Below are 27,301 nucleotides of genomic sequence, written 5' to 3'. Positions count from 1 at the left end.
AGTATCAGAGTCTTTTCAAATGAGTGAACTCTTCGCATGAGGTGGCCAAAGTACTGGAGTTTCAGCTTTAGCATCATTCCTTCCAAAGAATCCCAGGATTGATCTCCTTCAGAATGGACTGGTTGGATCTCCTTGCAGTCCAAGGGACTCTCAAGAGTCTTCTCCAACACCACAGATCAAAAGCATCAATTCTTCAGCACTCAGCCTTCTTCACAGTCCAACTCTCACATTCATACATGACCACAGGAAAAACCAGAGCCTTGACTAGACGGACCTTAGTTGGCAAAGTAATGTCTCTGCTTTTGAATATGCTATCTAGGTTGGTCACAACTTTTCTTCCAAGCAGCAAGCGTCTTTTAATTTCATGGCTGCAGTCACCATCTGCAGTGATTTTAGAGCCCAAAAAAGTAAAGTCTGACACTGTTTCTACTGTTTCCCCATCTATTTGCCATGAAGTGATGGGACCAGATGCCATGATCTTCGTTTTCTGAATGTTGAGCTTTAAGCCAACTTTTTCACTCTCCTGTTTCACTTTCATCAAGAGGCTTTTTAGCTCCTCTTCACTTTCTGCCATAAGGGTGGTGTCATCTGCATATCTGAGGTTATTGATATTTCTCCCAGCAATCTTGATTCCAGCTTGTGTTTCTTCCAGTCCAGCGTTTCTCATGATGTACTCTGCATATAAGTTAAATAAGCAGGGTGACAATATACAGCTTTGACGTACTCCTTTTCCTATTTGGAACCAGTCTGTTGTTCCATGTCCAGTTCTAACTGTTGCTTCCTGACTTGCATACAGATTTCTCAAGAGGCGGGTCAGGTGGTCTGGTGTTCCCATCTCTTTCAGAATTTCCCACAGTTTATTGTGATCCACACAGTCAAAGGCTTTGGAATAGCCAAGAAAGCAGAAATAGATGTTTTTCTGGAACTCTCTTGCTTTTTCCATGATCCAGTGGATGTTGGCAATTTGATCTCTGGTTCCTCTGCCTTTTTGAAAACCAGCTTGAACATCAGGGAGTTCACGGTTCACGTATTACTGAAGCCTGGCTTGGAGAATTTTGAGCATTACTTTACTAGCATGTGAGATTAGTGCAATTGTGCAGTAGTTTGAGCATTCTTTTGCATTGCCTTTCTTTGGCATTGGAATGAAAACTGACCTTTTCCAGTCCTGTGGCCACTGCAGAGTTTTCCAAATTTGCTGGCATATTGAGTGCACCACTTTCACAGCATCATCTTTCAGGATTTGAAATAGCTCAACTGGAATTCCATCACCTCCACTAGCTTTGTTCGTAGTGATGCTTTCTGAGGCCCACTTGACTTCACATTCCAAGATGTCTGGCTCTAGATTAGTGATCACATCATCATGATTATCTGGGTCGTGAAGATCTTTTTTGTACAGTTCTTCTGTGTATTCTTGCCACCTCTTCTTAATATGTGGTATTCTTAATTGTACTTCTTAATAGTACAGTATGTGGTATCAATGTCAAATTTACTCACTTGCACTTTTGTTCATCCAATATTTATTACATATCTACCAGGTACCCAGCACAATTTTAACAGTAATCTGTTTAGCAAATTGGAAGCAGTTGGCAAAAGGGAAGCAATTCCTTTTGTGAATAAGACAATAACTGGAAAATGACTTTTATCTCCTACATCTTGGCCCTTCTCCTGGAATTGTATACCCCTCTCTCTACCACACACACACACCTGTCATTCAGCAACAAATGACTAAAACTTATTGTAGCAAAATGGCTCTGCATGACCATCTGATGACCTTGCATATTTCCCCAAAAGGCTAATCTGAGCGTAACCCAGGTCTTGGTGGAATGCCCTGTGATCCTCCATGGAACACAGAAGTATACGTTGTCTTGTTAGAAGCTGTTGAAAGACTACTCTTCATTTCCCTCCATACCTCACAGGAGACTGCAAAAGGCATAACATCCTGTATGCCTTCCTAAGGCCAGTGAGGCATAAGACTTTGCATATTAAACCTATCTCCCTCCTTTGGGTAAAGCTGAAAGCTATAAAACTGCTTTCTTGTAGTTCAGAGCTGGATCACAGTGGCAGAGAGAACCTCTGCCTGTGTTGTCTGTCACATGGCAACTGCGGTTTGATGTCATCCACTGATACTTGATGGTGTGGATTGCCAATGCCATGCTGATCTTCCTTATGCTTTGCATATGAATAATAAACTGTCCAAAGTGATTTGGGCTCATGTCTCTTTCCTGGCTGAGTCTGTGGGAGAGTGGCAAACCACCTAGGAGCTGCCACAATGCTGCTGCTTACAGACTGTTTGATAGCTTGATACCTGCCAACCAGAAAGCTCCCAGAACCCTGCTCCAGCACTGAGGGGAGAGTCATATCTACTGGTTCATGTCTGTACCAGAGAAATCATTTTATATTTTGAATATCACAACTAGTGAAAGTAATAGAAAGGAAAATATAATATTTCACACGAGAATATTTTAAAAGATACTACAATTATGCTTAAATGTTCAGAAATGTATCTCTCTGATGAGTAATTAGCACCTCAACCAGAATCTAAGGGATGAGAAGGACTTGATCAGGGGAAATAAGGTAGTGGGGAATGTTCCATGATTCTAGGCACAAAGAACAGGTACATGTGATGACCCTGAGGTGTATAAGAATACACTTCATTCAGTGAACTGTAAAGAAGGCTAATGAGACATCACGTCATCCATTGGGTCAAGCTATCTATTCGTTTCTGACAGCCTAGTAAAATAGGTACAATTCTACTAGTAAAGTTGGAGTTCTTGGGATACCACATAGAAAACCAATATAATTTTGTCTCACTATGTGAAAGACACATTGATAGCTTTAGTGGTGAATGCAGAACTGCTTAAGTACCCTTTTAGACTGTCAGCTTCATAGAATTAGAGGCGTTGCTTGTGTTGTATTCATAACTGATCTTAGAGCTCAGAAAGTAATATACGGTAAATGAAAATGTGAGAAAGGGAAGGAGAGAAGGAATAAAGGTGGGGAGGAAAGGAGGAAGGGTGGGAGGTCCTCTACTTAAAGGCATATAAAGCTTATACAATGTTTGTTGTTGTTCAGTCACTAAGTCACGTCCAACTCTTTGCTACCCCATGGACTGACACACGCCAGGCATCCCTGTCCTTCACTATCTCCTGGAGATTGCTCAAATTCATGTCCATTGAGTCAGTGATACAATCCATCCATCTCATCCTCTGTTGTCCCCTTCTCCTCCTGCCTTCAATCTTTCCCAGCATCAGGGTTTTTTCCAGTGAGTCAGTTCTTCAAATCAAGCAGCCAAAGTATTGGTGCTTTAGCTTCAGCATCAGTAATTCCAATGAATATTCAGGGTTGATTTCCTTTAAGATTGATCGGTTTGATCCCCTTACTGTCTTCTCCAGGATCACAATTCGAAAGCATCAATTCTTTGGCACTCTGCCTTCTTTATGGTCCAACTCTCACATCCTTACATGACTATTGGAAAAGTAGTCTTTTTTCGACTGCCATGACTACTGTGGCTTTCACTGTATGGACTTTTGTTGGTAAAGTGATGTCTCTACTTTTTAATATGCTGTCTAGGTTTGTCATAGCTTTTCTTCCAAGGAGCAAGCTTCTTTTAATTTCATGGCTACAGTCACCATCCACAGTGATTTTGGAGCTCCCCCCACAAAAATAAAATCTGCCACTGTTTCCAATTTTTCCCCATCTGTTTGCCATGAGGTGATGGGACCAGACGCTGTGATTTTCATTTTTTGAATGTTGAGTTTTAAGCCAACTTATTCACTCTCCTTTTCCACCTTCATCAAGATGCTCTTTAATGCTTCACTTTCTGCCACAAGGGTGGTGTTATCTGCATATCTGAGGTTATTAATATTTCTCCAGAAAACCTTGATTCCAGCTTGAGCTTCTTCCAGCCCAGCATTTCTCATGATGTACTCTGCATATAAGTTAAATAAGCAGAGTGACAATATACACTCCTTTGCCAATTTGGAACCAGTCCATTTTCCTTGTCTGGTTCTAGCTGTTGCTTCTTGACCTGCATACAGGTTTCTCAGGAGGCAGGTCAGATGGTCTGGTATTTCCGTCTCCATAAGAATTTTCCACAGTTTTTTGTGATCCACACAGTAAAAGCTTTAGGGTAGTCAGTGAAGCATAAGTAGATGTTTTTCTAGAATTCTCTTGCTTTTAATATGATCTAGCTGATGTTGACAGTTTGATCTTCGGTTCCTCTGCCTTTTCTAAATTCTGTTTGTACATCTGGAATTTCTTGGTTGATGTACAGTTGAAGCCCACCTTGAAGGATTTTGATCATTACCTTGCTAGCATGTGAAATGAGCACAATTGTACTGTGGCTGGTAGTTAGAACATTCTTTGGTATTGCCCTAATTGATTGGGCTTACAGTAAATACTCTGGAAAGATTGGATGCGAGAGGAAAAAGATATAGTGAAGAAATTACATGTACAAAACACATAATACAGAATAAAATGACCTCACTTTAAATGGGTATGATAGTATACTGTTTTTTCACAGCATACCATTATTAAAAGTGGAGACAAATTTTTTAAAAAATAAAATGAATAAATTATAATCTTAAATAATTTATCTGACTATAATATAAATTCCAAATTAATAGTTTACATTTGTGATGTACTTCACACACAGGAAGAATTCCTGTTTGTTGGCTTGTTATTCAATTTAGCTTTTGAATCATTAGTACAAAAGCAGCATACTACAGTATATTTGGCATCAGACACTTTGGTACCAAAACTTCCTTCTAGTCCCTTGTTTATTTTGTTTCCTCTTTTGTGAAATGTGGTTAATACTATTTAACCTCTTAAGGTTGATAAAATTTTTGAGGTAATGCATGGGAATCTATATACGTCTTCCACAATGTAGAAATTATAAAGATATATTTTTCGTTAGATGATAACAAAGAAAGAATAAGAAGAAAACAGACTAATATTAGATAAGAGAATATATGTGAGTACAATAAATACTCATAAATACAGTGAACAAAAAGTATTTTCTCCTTTACTCATGCTCATTTCTCAACTGTTTGAGGTATCCATTAATTTCTATGATTAATCAGCAAAAGCCAACTGTGTAGTTTTGAGGACTATTTCTCATCCAGGATTTTAACAGATGCAAGTATATACTGAGTTGATGATATCTGCCTAAGAAAGGCACAATTCAGATAACCATTATTTCTCAGTCATTCAAATTGATAATTACATAGGATAGTATGATCTGGACCCATCACTCCTAGGAGTTATCATTTCTTTAAAAAGTTAGTATATATAAAGACAGAATAGATTCATAGTAACTTACAAAAGGTTTTACCTTCATGAAGTCAGTAATGAAAAATGACACCCTTCTAGACCATATCTCAAAGCAGTGTATTCAATCCCAGTTTGTATAGATCACAGAAACTCCTCAATGAAGTGTAAGAAAGGAAGCACCTGACATCCATCTTTCATGATGGCAAGCATTTTTATTTTTAGTAATAAATAATAAATTATTTGTTCATACTCTTATTATATATCTCATTTATAGAACTTATATTCTAGTGCTTTATCTGATATATATTTTGCAAATACTTATCAGTTATGACTTGAATTTTTATCCTCTTGTCTGTTTGTACTGAAAAGCAAGATATTTAAATTGTCTAATCATCAATTTTTATTCAGTCATGGAGAAAAAAATTTCCAGATACTTTTCCCCATGTTTTAGAGTTTCTAGGTAGGTAGTTTAGACTTAGGACATGTTAGTTAAGGTCTAAAAAGCTAAATGGAGTTTCAGGAAAGTAGCTTGAAGCTCCCATCATGATTCTCAAGATTAAAGAACAAAAATATATAAAAATATATTGGGGCATTAAAGATGATTTGCCTGTGGCAACTGTCTAATCTATAATGGTAAATACTGAATAGGTGGAAAAATCACTCCTCTCTGCCACCAGTTATTTTTTTCAATTTTTCTTTGATATCAAGTCTATATGCATAATACTAGTTCCATTTTATATTTAAGAAGTTATTTTCTTAGTAATATAAATGGCATAGTGAGTTATCTATGAGATTCATCTGGCATAAAATTGCTTCATTTCATCAACATTATCCTCACACCTGCACTCAAATTTATGAGTAGGCAAAATATAATACATGTGAACTTTGTTGATTCATATCAAAGATTCTTAGGAATATCTTTGCCCAGAAATAAAAGATAAAATTTGATGACTATCAAAAGCAATATGTTCATGGTTCAGTGAATCACAGAAAGGCTGAATGAATTCCAAAGATTTTTGAAATAATATCTGAGTGAAATCTAAAACATGAAATTATAGAATTTGAAAGCAATTTGAGAAAAAAAAATCATAGATTACTGATACTTAGCAAATATCTTTCTACTTACTGAAACCATTAATAAAATAGTACCATAATTTTACATAAAAAATGTTGAATTATACCTACGGATTTGAAAATGTATTGGGAATAGAATTTAAGAAAGGAGCAATGCAAAATGTACATCAGTTCAGTTCAGTCTCTCAGTTGTGTCCGACTCTGCAGCCCTCTGGACTTCTGCATGCTAGGCTTTCCTGTCCGTCACCAACTCCTGGAGCTTGCTCAAGCTCATGTCCATCGAGTTGGTGATGCCATCCAACCATCTCATCTTCTCTCATTCCCTTCTCCTCCTACCTTTAATCCTTCCCAGCATCAGGGTCTTTTCTAATGAGTCAGTTCTTCTCATCAGGTGGCCAAAGTATTGGAGCTTCAGCATCAGTCCTTCCTATTAATATTCGGGGCTGATTTCCTTTAGGGTGGACTGGTTGGATCTCCTTGCTGTCCAAGGGACTCTCAAGAGTCTTCTCCAACACCACAGTTCAAAAGCATCAGTTCTTTGGCGCTCAGCGTTCTTTATGGTCCAACTCTCACCTCCGTACATGACTACTGGAAAAACCATAGCTTTGATTAGACAAGATGCATATAGAATACTAAAAATATGGCTTATATTATGTTGGAGGAGACTCTTGAGAGTCCCTTGGACTGCAAGGAGAACAAGCCAGTCAATCCTAAAGGAAATCAATCCTGAATATTCATTGGAAGGACCAATGCTAAAGCTTGAATACTCTGCCATGATGCAAAGAGCCAGTTCACTGGAAGAAGACCCTGGTGCTGGGAAAGATTGAGGACAAGAGGAGAAGGGGATGACAGAGAATGAGATGGTTGGATGGCATCACAGACACAATGGACATGAGTTTGAGCAAGCGCCAGGAGTTGATGATGGATAGGGGTCGCTAGGAGTTGGACATGACTGAGCGACTTCACTTTCAGTTTTCACTTTCATGCATTGGAAAAGGAAATGGCAACCCACTCCAGTATTCTTGCCTGAAGAACGGGGGAGCCTGGTGGGCTGCCGTCTATGGGGTCACAGAGTTGGACATGACTGAAGCGACTTAGAAGCAGCAGCAGCGGGGAAGCCTGACATGCTGTAGCCCTGAGGGGGTCACAAAGAGTCAGAAGTGACTGAGTGATGAACCACAATATATTGTAAAAGTTAGGAAATATAATCAGATGTTATTTTGCCTACTCTAGTACATTAACTGGGAAGCACCCAAGAAATCATAAATTCCATTATCTTGAAAAGATATTAAAAATAGTCTACTCTAAAATTCTATTTTTACCCAAGGAATTTGAGATCAAACATTAAGTGGCCAAGGTCATGCAGCAACTCTGACTCAGAGGTCAATAATCTGTCTTGGAGTAATTTTTCAGAGAGTTTTAGTGATTAACCAAAATGTTATGGTTAAGTTTTCTAGTGAAGGAAATGAGATTTCATTGTGGTTTTAATTGCTTTACTTGATAATTAATGGTGTTGATCATGTTTCCATAAGCTTATTTGTCATTTGTGCATCAGCTTATTCAGTTCTTTCTGCCCTTATAAAAAAACTGGTTGTTCATACTCTTATTGTTGAGTTTATTTCATTTATATACCTTGCATTCAAGTTCTGTATCTGATATATCTTACAAATACTTCTTATTAATTATGACTTGAATTTTTATTCTCTTAATAGTTAGTGTATATTGAAAAGGAAAATGTTTAAACTGATAGTCTAATCCATCAGTTGTTTTGATGTTTGGACATTTTAGTCTTACCTGAGAAATTTTTGCCTTTCTCAAGGTCATAAAAATTATCTTCCAGAAGTTCTATACTTTTATATTTTACATTTAGGTCTATAATTCATTTCAAATTAGCTCTTGTGAGTGGTGTAAAGAAAAGGTCAAACATAATTTTACACACACATTTACATAATCTTCAATTCCTTTATCACTGTTTGTTGAAATTATTTTTTACACATTGAATTGCATTTTTATCTTTTTCAAAAACAAAATGTCTATGTATGTTTTCAATTGACTATATGCTTGAGAAAATTTCTGGATTCTGTTCTCATTTAAGTATGTGTCTATTCTTTTGCTAATACCACATGGTCTTTATTATTGTAGCTTTAGAGTTAGTCTAGAAATCAAACAGCATAAGTCCTGCCACTCCAGTGTTTTGTTTTTTTTTTCATGTTATATTTTATTTTTTTACTTTACAGTACTGTATTGGTTTTGCCATACACTGACATGAATCCGCCACAGGTGTACATGAGTTCCCAACCCTGAACCCCCCTCCCATCACCCTCCCCATATCATCTCTCTGGGTCATCCCAGTGCACCAGCCCCAAGCATCCTGTATCCTGCATCGAACCTAGACTAGCAATTCATTTCTTACATGATATTATACATGTTTCAATGCCATTCTCCCAAATCATCCCACCCTCTCCCTCTCCCACAGAGTCCAAAAGACTGTTCTTTACATTTGTGTCTCTCTTGCTGTCTCACATACAGGGTTAACATTACCATCTTTCTAAATTCCATATATATGTGTTAGTATACTGTATTGGTATTTTTCTTTCTGGCTTACCTCACTCTGTATAATAGGCTCCAGTTTCACCCTCCTCATTAGAACTGATTCAAGTGTACTCTTTTTAATGGCTGAGTAATACTCCATTGTGTATATGTACCACAGCTTGCTTATCCATTCGTCTGCTGATTTCAGTATAGTTTATAGGGGTGGCTTAATAAATTTACAAAAGAAAAAGAAACCTTATAGGAATGCTAACCTGATATGCATTTTATCTATAAATTAATATGGGCAGCACAGATATCATAAGAATATTGAATATTTCCATTCAACAGGATTTAATGTTTTAGTTCATAGACATATTTTTCCACTAATTTAGAATTTCTGCCATTTCTGTCAGTAACGTTTATAGTTTACAACAAAGATTTTTTACATTTTTCATTTTTTTCAAAGTTTTAAATGATTTTTTTTCCTTTTTTTACACTCTTCTTCCATTATTCCAAAACACGTTATTTTTTTTAATGTTCTTCTATAGATGTCTTGGATCATTCATGTCTCTTCAGACTTTTTTTTCCTCACACCTTTTCAGAATGGATAATTTGTTGATATCACTTCATATTTAGTAGATCTTTCTCATGTCATTTTCATTTGATAAATCTATCCAGTGAATTTTTTCTGGAATTTCCATTTGATTCTTTTTTATAATACAGTTTTTCTGCTAAGATTACCTATCCCTTCATTAATCAACATTACCTTTAATTTTTTGATAGTATTTCCAATGACTAGCCTTACAGTATTTACCTATTGTATCCAACATATGAGCCATCTAGATATTGGCTAACATCATCTTCTCTTTTAACTTTGGGTCATACATTTCATTTATTTGAATACTGGTAAGATCTTATTTTGTGCTGGACATTGTCATTTATGTGTAACAGAGATTCTGTATTTTATCTTCTTCTGAACATAATTAAGTTTTGTCCAATAATACAGTTAAACACTGATATTTAACATGATGTAGAGTTGGCTTTGTATTTTGTTATGCAGATATATGAAAAGTCCATGATAAAACTTAAGTCCTCTCACTTGACTGAGCTAAATCTGCAAAAATTGATTTAGACTTTAAGACAAGCCTAAAGTAGACTTTATAATACAAAAGGACTCAGCAAACTTTTCCTATAAATTCTCATACAGGAAATATTTTCGTCATTGCAAATTTATATGGTCTCTATCACAACTACTCAGTTCCACCATGGTAGCACAAAAACAACTAGACAATACGTAAATAAATGAAGGTGTTTGTGTTCCAATAAAACTTTATTTACTGACACAGGCAGTAGGCCAGATTTGGAATTTGGGCTATAGTTTGCCAGCCATTTCCCTAGTGCAAGGCTGGTAATCTACAGGCTGTCACTGATGCCTGTGGTATTAACAAGGTTTATGAGTGTCTGTGGAATGCTCACATCCTTCTGCAGTGCTCACTCTCTACCATCTCTGGTCTGCTGTCAGCCATGAAACAGTTACTTTGTGGTTAGCCTTGTGTAATATGTTGCTCTGAGTATGTGCAGCCCAACTCTCAGCCAGGGACTTGCAGGAACATTCCTCAACAACCTGACTTTTGGAGGCCCTGTCCTGTTATCCTCGCTTTTCTCTGATGCCCTGCCCCAGATACTCCAGGCATTTAATTTGCCCCAAACTCTGGTATCTGCCTCCAGAGTTCAGTGCAGCTACAGTGATCTGTGTGGACTCAGCCCTTTGCCCTTCAGTCAAGAAACTGTCCTCAGGTAGAAATCCATAGTCATGAGTGTTACCTAGTGAGTTTCCCATATTTCAAGTTTCACAGGCTGGCATAGTTAGCTTGTCATTGTTTGTGGATGGAGGACTAGTTCAAACCCAGCTACTAGTCAAGAAGCAGACATTTTGAATCATTTTATTTTTAAATAACAAAAATATAAATACATAATCATTTAAATTAATAAAAATGAGTGTTATTTACTCACAGTAATTGAAAGTACAAGGTTCATTTACCTTCAGACGTGGTTTGGTTGTGAAGTTTTATAAGTTAACAGAGTTTGTGTGTGTGTGTATGTATATCCTGTTTTGTATTTTTGTACATATACAAATATATATATATATTACTATTTTATATGCTTTGCTTTCTTCTATAGGATGGTTTTAACCTTATGCTGTTCTCTTTTGTTTTATAAATAATGCCTATTAAGCTTAGACTTAAATATCCTCATATTATGCTATCCAGAGAAAGAGAATATACTTTTTATTCCTTCAGAGGCAGAGAGGCAGCTTTCATTACAGAATACACCAGTAAATATCTTCTTGTCTCTGGCCTGACATTAATTAGATGTCTAAACCCACTACAGCTTCCCTGATAGCTCAGTTGGTAAAGAATCTGCCTGCAATGCAGAAGACCTTGGTTTGATTCTTGGGTCAGGACGATCCCCTAGAGAAGGGACAGGCTACCCACTCCAGTATTCTTGGGCTTCCCTTGTGGCTCAACTGGTAAAGAATCTCCTTGCAGTGTGGGAGACCTTGATTCGATATCTGGGTTGGGAAGATCCTCTGGAGAAGGGAAAGGCTACCTATTCCAGTATTCTGGCCTAGAGAATTCCACGAACTGTATAGTTCATGGAGTCGCAGAGTCGGACCTGACTGAGTGACTTTCACTTTCACTTAAACCCACTACACTCATTTGGCTAGGGAGTTGAGATAGAGTATTTGTTTTCCTTAAGAAATTGCCTCCTCATCTCTGGAACTGAATGTTGAGATAATGTCTCCTAAAATGTATGGCTGATGTATGTACACGTACACATAATGGCATAAGATACTTATAAAATTTAATTTTGAGAAAAAAAAATCTGCTCTTTTTTTCCAGTAAAGGTTTTACTGAACCTTTTAATTTTTTACATATTAACATTTACTTTTAATAGTGCTTTAACCAGATGTTATTCTAAGCTATACCTGTGTAATTTGAGATCTAAATTTGGTCCTTTTACATATATTAGTCATTCACTTCCAAGTCTCTCAGAATTACTCCCAAGTATTAATGTTGAAGTGAGCAGGAGTAGCATCAGAGAATGATGACCAAAGATAATCTTGGTACTACAACTTTATACTTTCATGACAGTGAGTAGAAGCAAGTAGAGCTTGTTGACGTCCTACCTCCTTAACTCAGTGGTAAAGTAGAAGGTAGAGATGATGGTGATGATGTTTTGTTCTGTGTTATATCTCTTTAGTACTATCCACAGCTTCTATGTTAGTGCTGCTGAGCAGGGTGCATACACTTCATATATATACTAATAGATGCTTTGACAGAGAAGGCAATGGCACCCCACTCCAGTACTCTTGCCTGGAAAATCCCATGGATGGAGGAGCCTGGTGGCCTGCCGTCTATGGGGTCGCACAGAGTCGGACATGACTGAAGTGCCGTAGCAACAGCAGCAGCAGATGCATTGAATCATACATAAAAAAAGCAATCTTATTATTATCCATTCACCAAAATACCAAATACACCCTACTGAGCATTTGAAAACATCTCTTTTATGAATTTATTGCCCTCATTTTACAGGACTGAAAAAGGTCAGTTTTCATTCCAATCCCAAAGAATGCTCAAACTACTGCACAATTGCACTCATATCACACACTAGTTCAGTTCAGATCAGTCACTCAATTGTGTCCGACTCTTTACGACCCCATGAATCACAGAACACCAGGCCTCCCTGTCCATCACCAACTCCCAGAGTTCACCCAAACCCATGTCCATGGAGTTGGTGATGCCATCCGCCATCTCATCCTCTGTCATCCCCTTCTCCTCCTGCCCTCAATCTTTCCCAGCATCAGAGTCTTTTCCAATGAGTCAGCTCTTCGCATCAGGTGGCCAAAGTATTGGATTTTCAGCTTCAACATCAGTCCTTCCAATGAACACCCAGGACTGATCTCCTTTAGAATGGACTGGATGGATCTCCTTGCAGTCCAAGGGACTCTCAAGAGTCTTCTCCAACACCAGAGTTCAAAAGCATCAATTCTTCGGCACTCAGCTTTCTTTATAGTCCAACTCTCACATCCATATATGACCACTGGAAAAACCATAACCTTGACTAGACGGACCTTTGTTGGCAAAGTAATGTCTCTGCTTTTTAATATGCTGTCTAGGTTGGTCATAACTTTCCTTCCAAGGAGTAAGTGTCTTTTAATTTCATGGCTGCAGTCACCATCTGCTGTGATTTTGGAGCCCAGAAAAATAAAGTCTGACACTGTTTCCACTGTTTCCCCATCTATTTGCCATGAAGTGATGGGACCAGATGCCATGATCTTAGTTTTCTGAATGCTGAGTTTAAAGCCAACTTTTTCACTCTCCACTTTCACTTTCATCAAGAGGCTCTTTAGTTCCTCTTCACTTTCTGCCATAAGAGTGGTGTCATCTGCCTATCTGAGGTTATTGATATTTCTCCCAGCAATCTTAATTCCAGCTTGTGCTTCCTCCAGCCCAGTGTTTATCATTGTGTCCTCTGCATAGAAGTTAAATAAGCAAGGTGACAATATACAGCCTTGACATACTCCTTTCCTGATTTGGAACCAGTCTGTTGTTCCATGTCCAGTTCTAACTGTTGCTTCCTGACCTGCATACAAGTTTCTCAAGAGGCAGGTCAGGCGGTCTGGTGTTCCCATCTCTTTCAGAATTTTCCAGTTTATTGTGATCCACACAGTCAAAGACTTTGGCATAGTCAATAAAGCAGAAATAGATGTTTTTCTGGAAATCTTGCCTTTTTGATGATCCAGCAAATTTTGGCAATTTGATCTCTAGTTCCTCTGCCTTTTCTAAAACCAGCTTGAATATCTGGAAGTTCATGGTTTATGTAGAAAAGTAATGCATGTGAGATGAGTGCAATAGTGAGGTATTATATACATATACAGGGTATAATACACGCTAGTAAAGTAATGCTTAAAATTCTCCAAGCCCAGCTTCAGCAATACACGAACTGTGAACTTCCATATGTTCAGGCTGATTTTAGAAAAGGCAGAGGAACCAGAGATCAAATTGCTAACATCCACTGGATCATCCGTTTGTTATAACTTTGTATTAGAACCTGTTACTTGGAAAAACCTGCCCCATCTGTGGCTCTGGTATGTTTACTGTCTCTGATGTGGGCAATTTTGGAGGAAACAATTTGTTGGGGTTTTTAAAATTAATTATTTAACTGGAGGCTAATTACTTTACAATATTGTAGTGGTTTTTGCCATACATTGACTTGAATCAGCCATGGGTATACATGTGTCCCACATCCTGAACCCCGCCTCCCACCTCCCTCCTCATCCCATCCCTCAGTGTTGTCTGAGTGCACCACTTTTGAGTGCCCCGTTTCATGCATCAAACTTGGACTGTTGATCTGCCGGGAGCCATCGTGAGGAATCCCACCCATGACAAGGTCATGCGGCAAAGGCCTGATGGGCAAGGCGAGTCAGATCTCAGGGTGTCCCCCTCGTATTTCCTGAGCATGTACCCCCAAAACCAAAAATCTGCCGGCCTTTGTACTCTGCTTTTCCACTCTTCTGACACACTCTGGAAAAAGTCAACTCAGGGCTTTAACTTCTGCATTTGAAAGGGATGTTTCAGTTAAACCCCCTCTGATAACTCTCTAGCTTGCCTAACGGGTTCCCCCAGACCTCTTACAGCTTATGAATTCTTGCAGCCCCCCAACCGCGCGAGAGGCACAAAGCTTAAAAACATCTTAAAGATACAGAGCCTTTTCTAAAGAGCCAAAAATCATATTGGTGACTGATTTCACTGTTGACTCAATGATTGCTGCCAGGCCTCCATATTCTTTATCTTTTAGGCACCTGGGAGGATGTTAATCAATGTAAACGGGATATGGAAAAAGATATATAATAGTTTTGATGTTAGCAACACTAGGCTTTTGAGTTAATTACTTTTCTTTTGTTACAAATCACTGTACTCCTTTTACTTGTTATAAATTGCTGTATCTTTGCTAAATACAAAGTGTATTTATATATACAAAGTGTATACACTAAATACAAAGTATAACTTTATTTAGTGTTTTCTGAGAGTGGCACCAGACTTTGAGAAGAACAACGCAAATAAGTCTTCTGGTTGACCAACCCTTATCAGAAAAAAGGATGTAAAATGTTAATTGGCCCTTTGGCCGGAAGATGATGTAAATCACCTACGACCTGTGTATACAACTAGGTATGCAGAGAGAAAAGCCTGGTTTTGATAAGAGTTTGGGCTGCTAACGCTGCATAACTTTGTGTTATCTCTATGTACTGTCAAAAGTATAAAAAGCCTTCTGAACAATAAAGGATGGACCAGTTTCTCGGACTAGTCTCTCGGCCTAGTTTGTTGGGAATCTGGCTCCCCCCGTGTCTGTCTCTCTTTTTCTCACTCTCCCTTCCTCTCCTCTTCTGGCTGAATTCCCATCTGGAGCAGGAAGGCTCACCACATTTACTTACTTGCCCTGGCTTCTAAGACCAGCGCAAAAGGGAGCCTATGGCGGGGCACTCTTTGATATTCAAGTGGGCACCAGTGGCCCAACGTAGATGGTGCAAATCTCTTGTCCTGAGATTTTATTGGTTTTCACTGTAAACCAAGTTATTTAGCATCTTTTCTCTATTAAATTTTCCTACTATACTATTTCTTCTTAATCTCTTTTTTATATTGCCAACGCCGACCCCACTTTGAATTCCTTGGGGCTGGACCCCGGCATTGATCTGTTTCACACATGGTAATATACATGTTTCAATACTATTTTCTCAAATCATCCCACCGTCGCCTTTCCCACAGAGTCCAAAAGTATGCTTTTATTTCTGTGTCTCTTTTGCTATCTTGCATCTAGGGTCATTTTTACCATCTTTCTAAATTCCATATACATATGTTAATATACTGTATTGGTGTTTTTCTTTATGACTTACTTCACTGCGTATAATAGGCTTCAGTTTCATCCACCTCATTAAAACTAATTCAAATGTGTTCTTTTTAATAGCTGAGTAATATTCCCTTGTGTATATGTACTACAGCTTTCTTATCCATTCATCTGCTGATGGATATCTAGGTCCTAGCTATTGTAAACAGTGCTGTGATGAACACTGGGGTACACGTGTCTCTTTCAATTCTGGTTTCCTCAGTGTGTATGCCCAGCAGTGGGATTGCTGGGTCATAAGGCAGTTCTATTTCCAGTTTTTAAAGGAATCTCCACACTGTTCCCCATAGTGGCTATACTAGTTTGCATTCCCACCAACAGTATAAAAGGGTTCCCTTTTCTCCACACCCTCTCAGCATGTATTGTTTGTAGACTTTTGGATTGCAGTCCTTCTGACTGGCATAAGATGGTACCCCATTATGGTTTTGATTTGCATTTCTGTGATAATGAGTGATGTTGAGCATCTTTTCATGTGTTTGTTAGCCATCTCTGTCTTCTTTGAAGAATTGTCTGTTTAGTTCTTTGCCCCATTTTTAAATTGGGTTATTTTTCTGGTATTGATCTGCATGAGCTGCTTGTATAGTTTTGAGATTAATTCTTTGTCAGTTGCTTTGTTTGCTATTATTTTCTCCCATTCTGAAGGCTGTCTTTTCACTTGCTTATAGTTTCCTTCATTGTGCAAAAGCTTTTAAGTTTAATTAGGTCCCATTTGTTTATTTTTTCTTTTATTTCCATTATTCTGGGAGGTGGGTCATAGAGGATCCTGCTGATTTTTTTTTTCCTGCTGTGATTTATGTCAGAGAGTGTTTTGCCTATGATTTCCTCTAGGAATTTTATAGTTTCTGGTCTTAGGTTTAGATCTTTAATCCATTTTGAGTTTATTTTTGTGTATGGTGTTAGAAAGTGTTCTAGTTTCATTCTTTTACAGGTGGTTGACCAGTTTTCCCAGAACCAACTATTAAAGAGATTATCTTTTTTCCATTGTATATCCTTGCTTCCTTTGTCAAAGATAAGGTGTCCATAGGTACATGGATTTATCTCTGGGCTTTCTATTTTGTTCCATTGATCTATGTTTCTGTCTTTGTGCCAGTACCATACTGTCTTGATGACTGTGGCTTTGTAGTATAATCTGAAGTCAGGCAGGTTGATTCCTCCATTTCCATTCTTCTTTCTCAAGATTTCTTTGGCTATTCGAGGTTTTTTTGTATTTCCATACAAATTGTGAAATTATTTGTTCTAGTTCTGTGAAAAATACCATTGGTAGCTTGATAGGGATTGCATTGAATCTATAGATTGCTTTGGGTAGTATACTCATTTTCACTGTATTGATTCTTCTGATCCATGAACATGGTATATTTCTCCATCTATTTGTGTCATCTTTGATTTCTTTCATCAGTGTTTTATAGTTTTCTATATATAGGTCTTTTGTTTCTTTAGGTAAATGTATTCCTAAGTATTTTGTTCTTTTCCTTGCAATGGTGAATGGAATTGTTTCCTTAAGTTCTCTTTCTGTTGTCTCATTGTAGTGTATAGGTCTGCAAGAGATTTCTGTTAATTTTATATCCTGCAACTTTACCATATACATTGATTAGCTCTAATAATGTTCTAGTGGTGTCTTTAGGGTTTTCTATGTAGAGGATCGTGTCATCTGCAAACAGTGAGAGTTTTACTTATTCTATTCCAATCTGGATTTCTTTTATTTCGTTATCTTCTCTGATTGTTGTGGCTTAAACTTCCAAAACTATGTTGACTAGTAGGGGTGAGAGAGGGCACCCTTGTCTTGACTTTATGGGAAATGCTTTCAGCTTTTCACCATTGAGGATAATGTTTGCTGTGGGTTTGTCATATATGACTTTTATTATGTTGAGGTATGTTCCCTCTATGCCTGCTTTCTGGAGAGTTTTTATCATAAGTGGATGTTGAATTTTGTCAAAGGCTTTCTCTGCATCTATTGAGATAATCATATGGTTTTCATCTTTCAATTTGTTAATGTGATGTATCACATTGACTGACTTGTGAATATTGAAGAATCCTTGCATCCCTGGGATAAAGCCCACATAGTCATGATGTATGATCTTTTTTAATATGTTGTTGGATTCTGTTTGCTAGAATTTTGTTGCAGACTTTTGCATCTATGTTCATCAGTGAGATTGCATGTAGTTTTCATTTTATCAATTTGTTTTAAATACCTGGCTGCCAGAAGTCTTGGAGCAAATTTGCAGCACAATCTGGACAAATGGATAGAGCTCCATAGGCCCCATGACTAATGCCTCCTTTTGCTCTCACTACCCATAATCTACCTTCACATCCCATTCACAAGACACATATCTTTTCCATAAACTCTGTGCTTTTGATTTATGTTTAAGATTCTAATTCATTTAGTGTTAAAGTTGTTTCAGGTCCTTTTGAGTTGTAAATACTTTCATACTCCACAAACCTCAGGGAAATTCAACAAAAAAATTAAAAAGAAGGTAACTGGATCTTCTTACCTAGAGGGAAGGAAGTGGGGGAGGATTAATAAAATTTTTGTCCCAGTGAGTTTCCAGAAATATTGAATTATACACATGATGTATGAATAATGCATTAGAACCTTGCAGATGTGTGCATTTGCCAAAATTTTGTAAAATGGTTCATTGACATCTCAGATAAAATGCAACTCCCTAACATCATGTCCTTTCTGTTTCCTTCATTCTGTATGACTATGCATGCCTGTTTCTTAGAAGAGAAAAATATATATGATTTTTGCTATAAATACAGCACTGATTTCATCCTTAATAACCTTACCCAATTTAAGGTAGATCCTTGAGAAAAATAGCTAGGAACAGTTCCAGACGTAAGAGGCTGGATGGCAGAGCCAAACCAGTTTCCAGTATTTTGTGGTCTATACAAACTCGAGTTGTGGAGCATCATAATTTTTAAGTAAATTAAGAATTATTATATGGACTCTAGCCTCTCATGTAAAAAATCTCAAATGAGAAAATATATAAAAATTAACTGTTACAGTTTCGTTTGGTGTTAGCCTTATGAGGAGAACACTGTGACTTCTCAAGCCACTATGAAAAACCCCTTGCTGTTCTCTGCTGTGGCTTACACACTCTTAGCTTAGCAGTTAGAGCCTCATGATTTCACTTTACATGCTTGCTACCTCATATGTATTTTCAACCTCTGTATATAGATGATGTTTCCTTCTTAGTCTGAAAAAAGATTAATCACTTCATAGATACTTATTCAATGGACTGGCTGCAAGTGAAAGCTACTCTAGATTCATGACTACCTCCCCTTAAGTAACCCTACCCATTCCCACCCCCCCCCCCCCATGGGAGTTAAATTGAGAAAATAAATGACTTACAGCAGATAAAATTCACTGTCTGATAAACTCTGCTGCCTTTCATAGGTCTTCTGATGATTTAAAACTCACAGAACTGTTTTTATTTTCTATAGTTTTATAAATATTACCTATGATCTAATCCAGTAGCTGATCTTTTCAAAACTAAGACCAAAGTATGATAATATGAGTAAGTACCTGCAATCCTATGAATACTTTTCTTAATATTTTTCTAACATTTTGTCTCCCAAGATCTCTTGGGCAGATTTTACCAAGTTCAATGAGTTCTTAGGAGAAATACTTGAAATCCTGAGAACTCATGGCAATAAGCTTTTGAAGGCATATATGGTTTTTCTGTTGGAATTCATCCCACCTGTTCTGAAATAGGGTCCCTGAATCACCATGTCACTGTCCACCCTGAATTCATCCTTCAGTGAGAGTGTGGATGACAGATTTGGGCTGAAACCCACGCATGGAGGGGGAGAGATGGATGCAGGAGGACTTATATCTATGTAGACCCCCTCTAGACTGCAGATAATGAATGATAGCATCATGAGGAGGATAGCTGCCCACCAAAAGGGTCCCTAAGAAAGCAAACATCACAAGGTGCTTTGTGGGAGTAAAAAGGAGTTAAAACATAGGGGATTTCTGGGTGGCTGGTGGCCAAGATGGTTGATTGGCACTGAGGCTTGTGCTGACACTCTTGCCGTCATCACACACAAGTTCCAGGGACCTCTCCTAGAGCCTACAGCCACAGTGGGGGTGTGGGATGACCACTGTCCCACTAAGGCCCAGTCACTGCCCCTCCTGTGTCTTCCCTAACTCCTGTCATAGGCCTAGAAACTGGGAATAGATGGAAGGGAAACTCTTCTTCCTTCCTTTGGGACTCAGTCCCAGGGACAGAAGCTAGCTCTGGCAGGGACGATGGTAGCAGGCACGGTCAGAGAGCAAGTCTGGAGTGCTCTGTGGTTGAGGAATGTGGCTGGAACCAGGGCAGCCGTGATTCACAGCCAGCAGGGTGGCCCAAGCCCAGGCCAGGATTGCAAGACTGAGTCTTATAGTCCCACAGCCCTCTTGATGGTGGGGTCAGCTGATCAGAAAGAGGAGGACATGGTCAAAGGGGAGTCCAGTATTCAGAGTGTCTGAGTGTCCACTCACTTGTGGGTGCCTCAAATTGGAAACAACTCTCTTCATCACCTCTCTCTCACTCACTCTCTTACTCAGAATGATTTATTTTTAAATAGTATTAGATGTTAGACATTGACATTGACATTGAAGTCACTCAGTCGTGTCCAACTCTTTGCGACCCCATGGACTGTAGCCTACCAGGCTCCTCCGTCCATGGAATTTTCCAGGCAAGAATACTGAAGTGGGTTGCCATTTCTTTCTCCAGGAGATCTTCCCGACCCAGGGATCGAATCCGGGTCTCCCACATTGTAGGCAGACGCTCTACCGCCTGAGTCACCAGGGAAGTCTCGGATGTTTTGAAGTGCTCATGTATATTTTATGTACATGATTAGGTTACTGTTTAAGGACTACAGGTGCCTACAGGAAAATACTTTTCCAAGAGAATCAAGTGTGGAAAGTAGTACAGATCAGTTTAGGGGATGAAAACTAAGCATGCACCTAAAGAATGTATATAGAGCTTCATAATCAAGACAAATATCCTCACCCTCTCCTCCTGCCTAGGGCTCGCTCTAAGGAAAAAGAAAAAAGGTTAATTAAGGACAGAAGTGCAGGGTGCTGTTTCCCAGACTGTGAGGGAGAGAAACGAAGAGCAACAGACAAATAGGCACTTTGCTGGTTGGCTATACATAGCCTTGCTCCAGGCCCACAGCATGATAGTGCCCAGGATGGAGATTCAGAGTGGGGATGTCCTGGTCACTGCAGAAGTTATAAGCCCCCTCTTCTGATTTCTGGCAAGTGAACTCAACCCCCTTGCCTCACAAGAACATCAGAGCAAGCCTTGTTCCTTCCAGTTTTGAAGGGTTTTCATTGGTTAAAATGTAGGAGATGGGCAAAAGTGAGAGGTAGAAAGAGGCTCTGAGGATGAGGGATTTGGGCCCTTCTGTAGGCCCTTTTTTCCGAGAAGGCAGTGGCACCCCATTCCAGTACTCTTGCCTGGAAAATCCCATGGATGGAGGAGCCTGCGGTCCATAGGGTCGCTAACAGTTGGACATAACTGAGCAACCTCACTTTCACTTTTCACTTTCATGCATCAGAGAAGGAAATGGCAACCCACTCCAGTGTTCTTGCCTGGAGAATCCCAGGGACAGGGGAGCCTGGTGGGCCGCCATCTATGGGGTTGCGCAGAGTTGGACACGACTGAAGTGACTTAGCAGCAGCAGCAGGCCCTTTGTGAGCCCGCAGAACATCTCTTTGTCAATATGTAACTAGTCATCTACAGTAATTAGCAGTTGGAGGAGGCAGGACTTGACAGGTCTTCCAAATCTGAGTCTCTTTTAACAATACAGTTGTGATATTTGCAAAGAAACAGAGTTATGGTAGGATAGAATTGTATTGGTGTAATACTGAAAAAAAAATTTTTTTAAGTAAATACTATTGTATTAGTCTTCTCAGGGCACCTTAACAAACTACCACAGAATGGGTGATGTAACAGAATCTGTTTTCTCATGGTTCTGCGTTTAAGGTGCTGGCAGATTCCATTTCTAGTGAGAGCTCTCTTTGGCTTGCAGATGGCCACTTCCCACTGATTCTTGCCTCTTTGTAAAGATGGACAGAGATCTCTGGTATCTCTTCCTCTTCATATAAGGACACCGATTCTATGGGATTAGGGCCTCACCTTTATGACCTCATTTAACCTCAGTTACCTCCCTAAAGGCTTTATCCGCCTCCCCCCAAATACACTAAGAAGGTTTGTGGGAAGGGATGTAGAGCTTCAACATGAGTTTTAGGGATGGGCAAAATTTAGTCCATAATGACTAGAAACACAACTGATGGTTTTATATCACAAATATTTTCAAAGACTTGAGCTGGAACTTTGCAACCATATGTTTTGATCCAGTGAAGCATTTAGTGCATATTCATCTGGAATAACATTTTCTGCAGCTTAAACAAATGACCACATAATAGGATATATTTAACCTAAATTCTAAATGAATTTCAATAGTTTTCTTTTTTTAAATTGTTTGACAGTGAATGACAGATATTTAAAAGTGGAGAGGGAAGATTATAGAATTTACTAAAAAATATTTACCTCTCTCATTTTACAGGCCCAACAGCTTACTGATCTGGAACAAAAATTAGCTGTAGCGAAAAAAGAACTGGAGAAAGCAGCTCTTGACCGGGTAAGTTGATTACACCATGAGCCATCACGACTTTGGTTGTAGCAGATGAAGCTAGGGTATACTCGTTGTTTCTCTTGTTTTATCAGTGCAGTTCCAGATGCTGTGCTTGCAAGATGGTTATAGATGGTTCTTATTTTTGATGCTCCAATAAATATACTTAGGGTTGAGGCTCTGTGATGATTGCATTGGTTTTATTTTTCACCTTACTGGTACACTTATTCCATAACACAATGAATAGACATACTTTAAAGCATCAACAAAGATGCCATGTCTTAAATTTGCATGGCTGAGTTGTAAAGCAAATTGAAGTAGTCACTGATGATTTTTAATTTGGAAATCTTAAATTTCAGGAGGAAGAGACATCAAAGAATGTAGCTCTCTTAGCACCTCTGTTTATGTAAAAATAATGCAAGAGTGGCTGGCATTCTGTCTTTATAACAGCTTTATTGAAATAAAACTCACATATCATAAATGTCACATTTTTAAAGTTCACAAAGTTGTACTTTCATCAGCATTAATTCCAAAAGGTTTTCTTTGCCTTCTTTTATCTTATTTCATCTACTTCATTTTATTTTTGTCAGTGTCTCATTGTGTTACAATTATATATGCTCAGAAAGAAACCACAATTCCTGTCTGATACCTTTGCCTATCAATGCTCTTCATATGAGACATACATGGAGAATAGGGCATTGGTATATAGAAAGGGAAATAAAAATATAGAGGGAGGAATTAGTCATAAAATTTAGAATTATGGTTCTGCTGGTTTATATTTATGGTATTTGGAAAAATTTCTTAAGGCCTCCTGTCATTTTAAAATCAGCTATATTAAACTATAAGTAAATATTCCATTTTTTCTTTAGTTCACTTGAAGAAAAGGGTAAAATGATTTCTGAAATTATTTCTCTGTTCACTCAGCATCCCTTTATTGAATGGATGTAGTTTTATCTAATTTCTAGAACATATATCTAGCAAATATTAATACAGGGAATTCTGACTGAAAATTAAATCATAGTGTTTCAGACTTGGAAATACAAAAACCCACATTGCTCTCAATCAGATGCATATAAAGTCTATGCTGAAGCAACAGGGCCAATTTTGCAATAATCTGCATTTTAACAACTTTTCAATGCATCCTCTGTCTAAAATCTATTCTTGATTAGATTGGAGTTAGCAATCATTCTAACAGTGGAAAAAGAGACCCTCTCTTTATATCATATGGGGAATTGTTGGTTCATTTATATATAATAAAAATATTTCTAGTCATATAAAGAGAGTATGCAATCTGATCAATATAAAGAAAACAGACATGTCTCATTTTATATTTATCCAAGTACTTAATGTAATAGTTAATAATTTTAGGGAAGCCTGCCTACATTTTTATAGACTAGCTCAAATATAATTCACCTTACCAAGATTTCAGCTTTAGGAGTTTTTTTTTTTTTTTTTTAACTTTAGGAAAGAAGATGTTTATACCAATTATGCTAATTTCTGACCATATCCAACTCATGCTGCATAATATTATTTTTAAAATGGGAACTGATTCCTTATGGAATTGGTAGAATCAGAAAATCAGAGATATGTATAACCAAAAAGTCCAATCAGATCATCTTTTTATATTTCCTTTCTTTGGTATCCCTGGCAAAATCTCTGCAGTATGTTTTACATTCTGAAGACACTGAATTTCCAAGATTCTGAGGCAGGCTGGCCCCCTTCTTAGATTTAACAACTATGACTGTTGGAATGTTCTTCATAACATTAAACCTTTCCCATGATGTGACTTCAAATAACCCATTTAGTCAGTGAGTGACTCACTGGGTTTGAAATGTCTTTTGTGTGACCACCGTGTACCAGGTGCTACGAGAAACAGAAAACACTGCATCCCTCACAATTTTGTTGGGCACCAAAAATTAGGAAATAATTATATGTGGAACCATGAAGTCAGAGAAACATGAAGAGTGAGTACGTATATTTTAAGTGCATGTGTTACAAAAGCTGGTGGCGTCACATGATAATCATGCGCAAGTTATAATTTGTCCTGAGTCACAGAACTTGAAGATAAAACAGTTTTCTCTCCTGTCTTATCGACTCTATGTCTTCCTCCTCCCCATTTCTACCACCACCACTATTTGCTTAGCTCTCACTAAGCCAGACTAGATTTGGGATGACAGACTATATGCTGTAATATTTAAGAAGGTTCTCCAGAGTCAGTCTGTGTTCAGATCATAACCCTTTCACCATATGACCATGTTCAAATCCCTCAAACTCTTTATACTTCACCATAAAATAGAATGATAATAAAATTCAGTGTATTATGATGATGGGAAAATTATATACATCTGTAAAAGTAAAGTCCTGAGAATTCTTGGCACGTGAAAAATACTCAATAAGCATAGTAACTACTATTATTAGTGAATGAGAACCTAGAGAGACTGCTTCTTTGTGATAATTTTTCTCTTTAGCCTTCAGGATCTTGCCACTCCATTTGCTACAGTGAACTATAAAAGCACTGCATATTACCAGAGGTTGATTTCAACAAATCTCATGTAAGATACATATGAGACTCGTAAACTGTCGTCATAGACAGGTAGAAATGCTCGCTCACTTCAAAAATGGATACGAAAATACAGTTTAATGAAATTGCTCTTCACGTCACTTCACCATTTTTTATATAAGACAAGACTTTTAAAAATTGTCTTCGTGTGTCTAGTTCCAAAGAATATTACATCTGGGCCTCAAATAGCCTTAAATACCTAATAAACATTATGAAAACAGTATATTCACACTCTAACATGTTTCTCATCTCATACTTCTCATGAAAGAAGTCTCAGATTACTATCCCAATAAAAGCAATAATAATCTCAAGATCTAAGAATCAATCTTCGTTTTCTAAACAATCAGTTATTTTGTGGCAATATCTTACTTCCCCAATGGCTCAGAATGTAAGGAATTCACCTGCAGTGCAGGAGACACATTGATTCCTGGGTTGGGATGAAGGATAGTTAGCCTCAGCTACTGAAAAGTAAAAGTATCTTTATGGTGTGAAAAGTCTATCTCTCAAATTCTTATATTAGAAGTTTCTTTTGCATCTGATCCTCACAAAATCTGACCCAGGAAAGTATGCATTATTATATCATATTATAGATGACACAGGTAGATGATCTGCACAGACTCCCAGGACAAAATAGTAAAAGAACAAGAACTCTTCTTGCCACAGTGTACCTGGCACATGGCAAGAGCATAATAAATTGTTACTGATTAAACAGGCAGATGAAGATCTAACTTCGTAAGTTAACGTACGTGCTATTCATCCTACGTACAAGGGCCAAAGCATGTAGAACAGAGAAATAAAACTGTTTGTCAAATGACCTTTTAGGATTCAGAGATAATTTCGTGGTGAAATAAAGGTAGGGGAAGGGGAAAGCCTTTGGATTCCCAGTCCTTCATGATTTTTCCAAAGACAACTGCCATTGGTGCACAAAGATCTCTCTGAGGATTTCACATCATGTAAATAAATGAAGACAGACATGAATATTACCTTGTGAACTTTATAAAGGAGATATGAAATGAGGACACTGTTGTCTTTGCCATATGTATCCAGGCATCCCCACAAAAATGCATTTTTCTTGAGAAAACTACTCATATACAGATGTGAAAAAAAATGGCTTCTAAATCTCCTACCATCCTACAAACATATATATAAATAATAATTTCTTACAAGTTTTACAAAGCTATAGCATAAGCACTAGTATTTTAGTGTCCAAAATAATACATTTATATTACATAATATACGGGGTGAAATGAAAAATAGTTTGTTATTTTCTATATAAAACTTATTCTCTAGAGATTTCCTTTATTTATATTTTAACAAATATTTGTTTATTTAGAAACCAGTGATAGTGCAAAAAAAAAAAATTGGCCCAGCTGTATAGTACAAAGAACACTGATTAATATTCTGTAATAACATGAGTGGAAAAAATTGATAATAGATACATGTATATGTATAACTGAATCACTTTGATGTACACCCAAAACTAATACAACATTGTTAATCAACTATGCTCCAATATATAATAAAAATTAAAATACATCAGCCCTCAAAGAAATTACATTGCAGTGTTGTGCAGTCACTCAGTCATGTCCAACTCTTTGTGACCCCATAGACTGTAGCACTCCAGGCTTCCCTATCTCCCGTAATTTCCTCGAATTCATGTTCATTGAGTTGGTATTGGTGTCTATCCATCTCATCCTCTGACTCCCTCTTCTCCTTTGGACTTTGATCTTTCCTAGCATCAGTCTCTTCCAATGAGTTGGCCCTTCAAATCAGATGGCCAAAGTATTGGAGCTGCAGCATCAGTCCTTCCAGTGAATATGCAGGATTTATTTCCTTTAGGATTGACTGGTTTGGTTTCCTCACAGTCTAAGAGACTCTCAAGAGTCTTCTGCACCACAGTTCAAAAGCGTCAATTCTTTGGCATTCAGCCTCCTTTATGGTCTAACTCTCTCATCTGTATGTGACTACTGGAAAAACCAGAGCTTTGACTATACGGACCTTTGTCGGCAAAGTGATGTCTCTGCTTTTTACTATCATCTGTAGGTTTATCATAGCTTTCCTTCCAAGAGCAAGGGTCTTTAAGTTTCATAGCTGCTGTTACCATCCACAGTAAATTTTAAACCCAAGAAAATAAAATGTCATTGCTTCCACTGTTTCCCTTTCTATTTGTCATAAAGTGATGGGACCGGGATGCCATGATCTTAGTTTATTGAATGTTGAGTTGTAAGCCAGCTTTTTCACTCTCCTCTTTCACCCTCATCAAGAGGCTCTTTAGTT

The 27,301-nt window shown here is 37.9% G+C and overlaps 1 protein-coding gene across 1 annotated transcript in view; it reads left to right on the top strand.

The window, feature by feature from the left end:
- LUZP2 (leucine zipper protein 2) overlaps positions 1-27,301 on the top strand; it is a 533,028-nt gene that overhangs the window by 444,824 nt on the left and 60,903 nt on the right. The window contains exon 8 of the mRNA XM_069564962.1: positions 22,399-22,473. Coding sequence (XP_069421063.1) covers positions 22,399-22,473 — 75 coding nt within the window. The remainder of the gene's footprint in view (positions 1-22,398; positions 22,474-27,301) is intronic.

This window comes from Ovis canadensis, chromosome 21 (genome assembly GCF_042477335.2).
Source record: "Ovis canadensis isolate MfBH-ARS-UI-01 breed Bighorn chromosome 21, ARS-UI_OviCan_v2, whole genome shotgun sequence".
NCBI lineage: Eukaryota > Metazoa > Chordata > Mammalia > Artiodactyla > Bovidae > Ovis > Ovis canadensis.
This window is presented reverse-complemented; position numbering and strand designations above follow the sequence as displayed.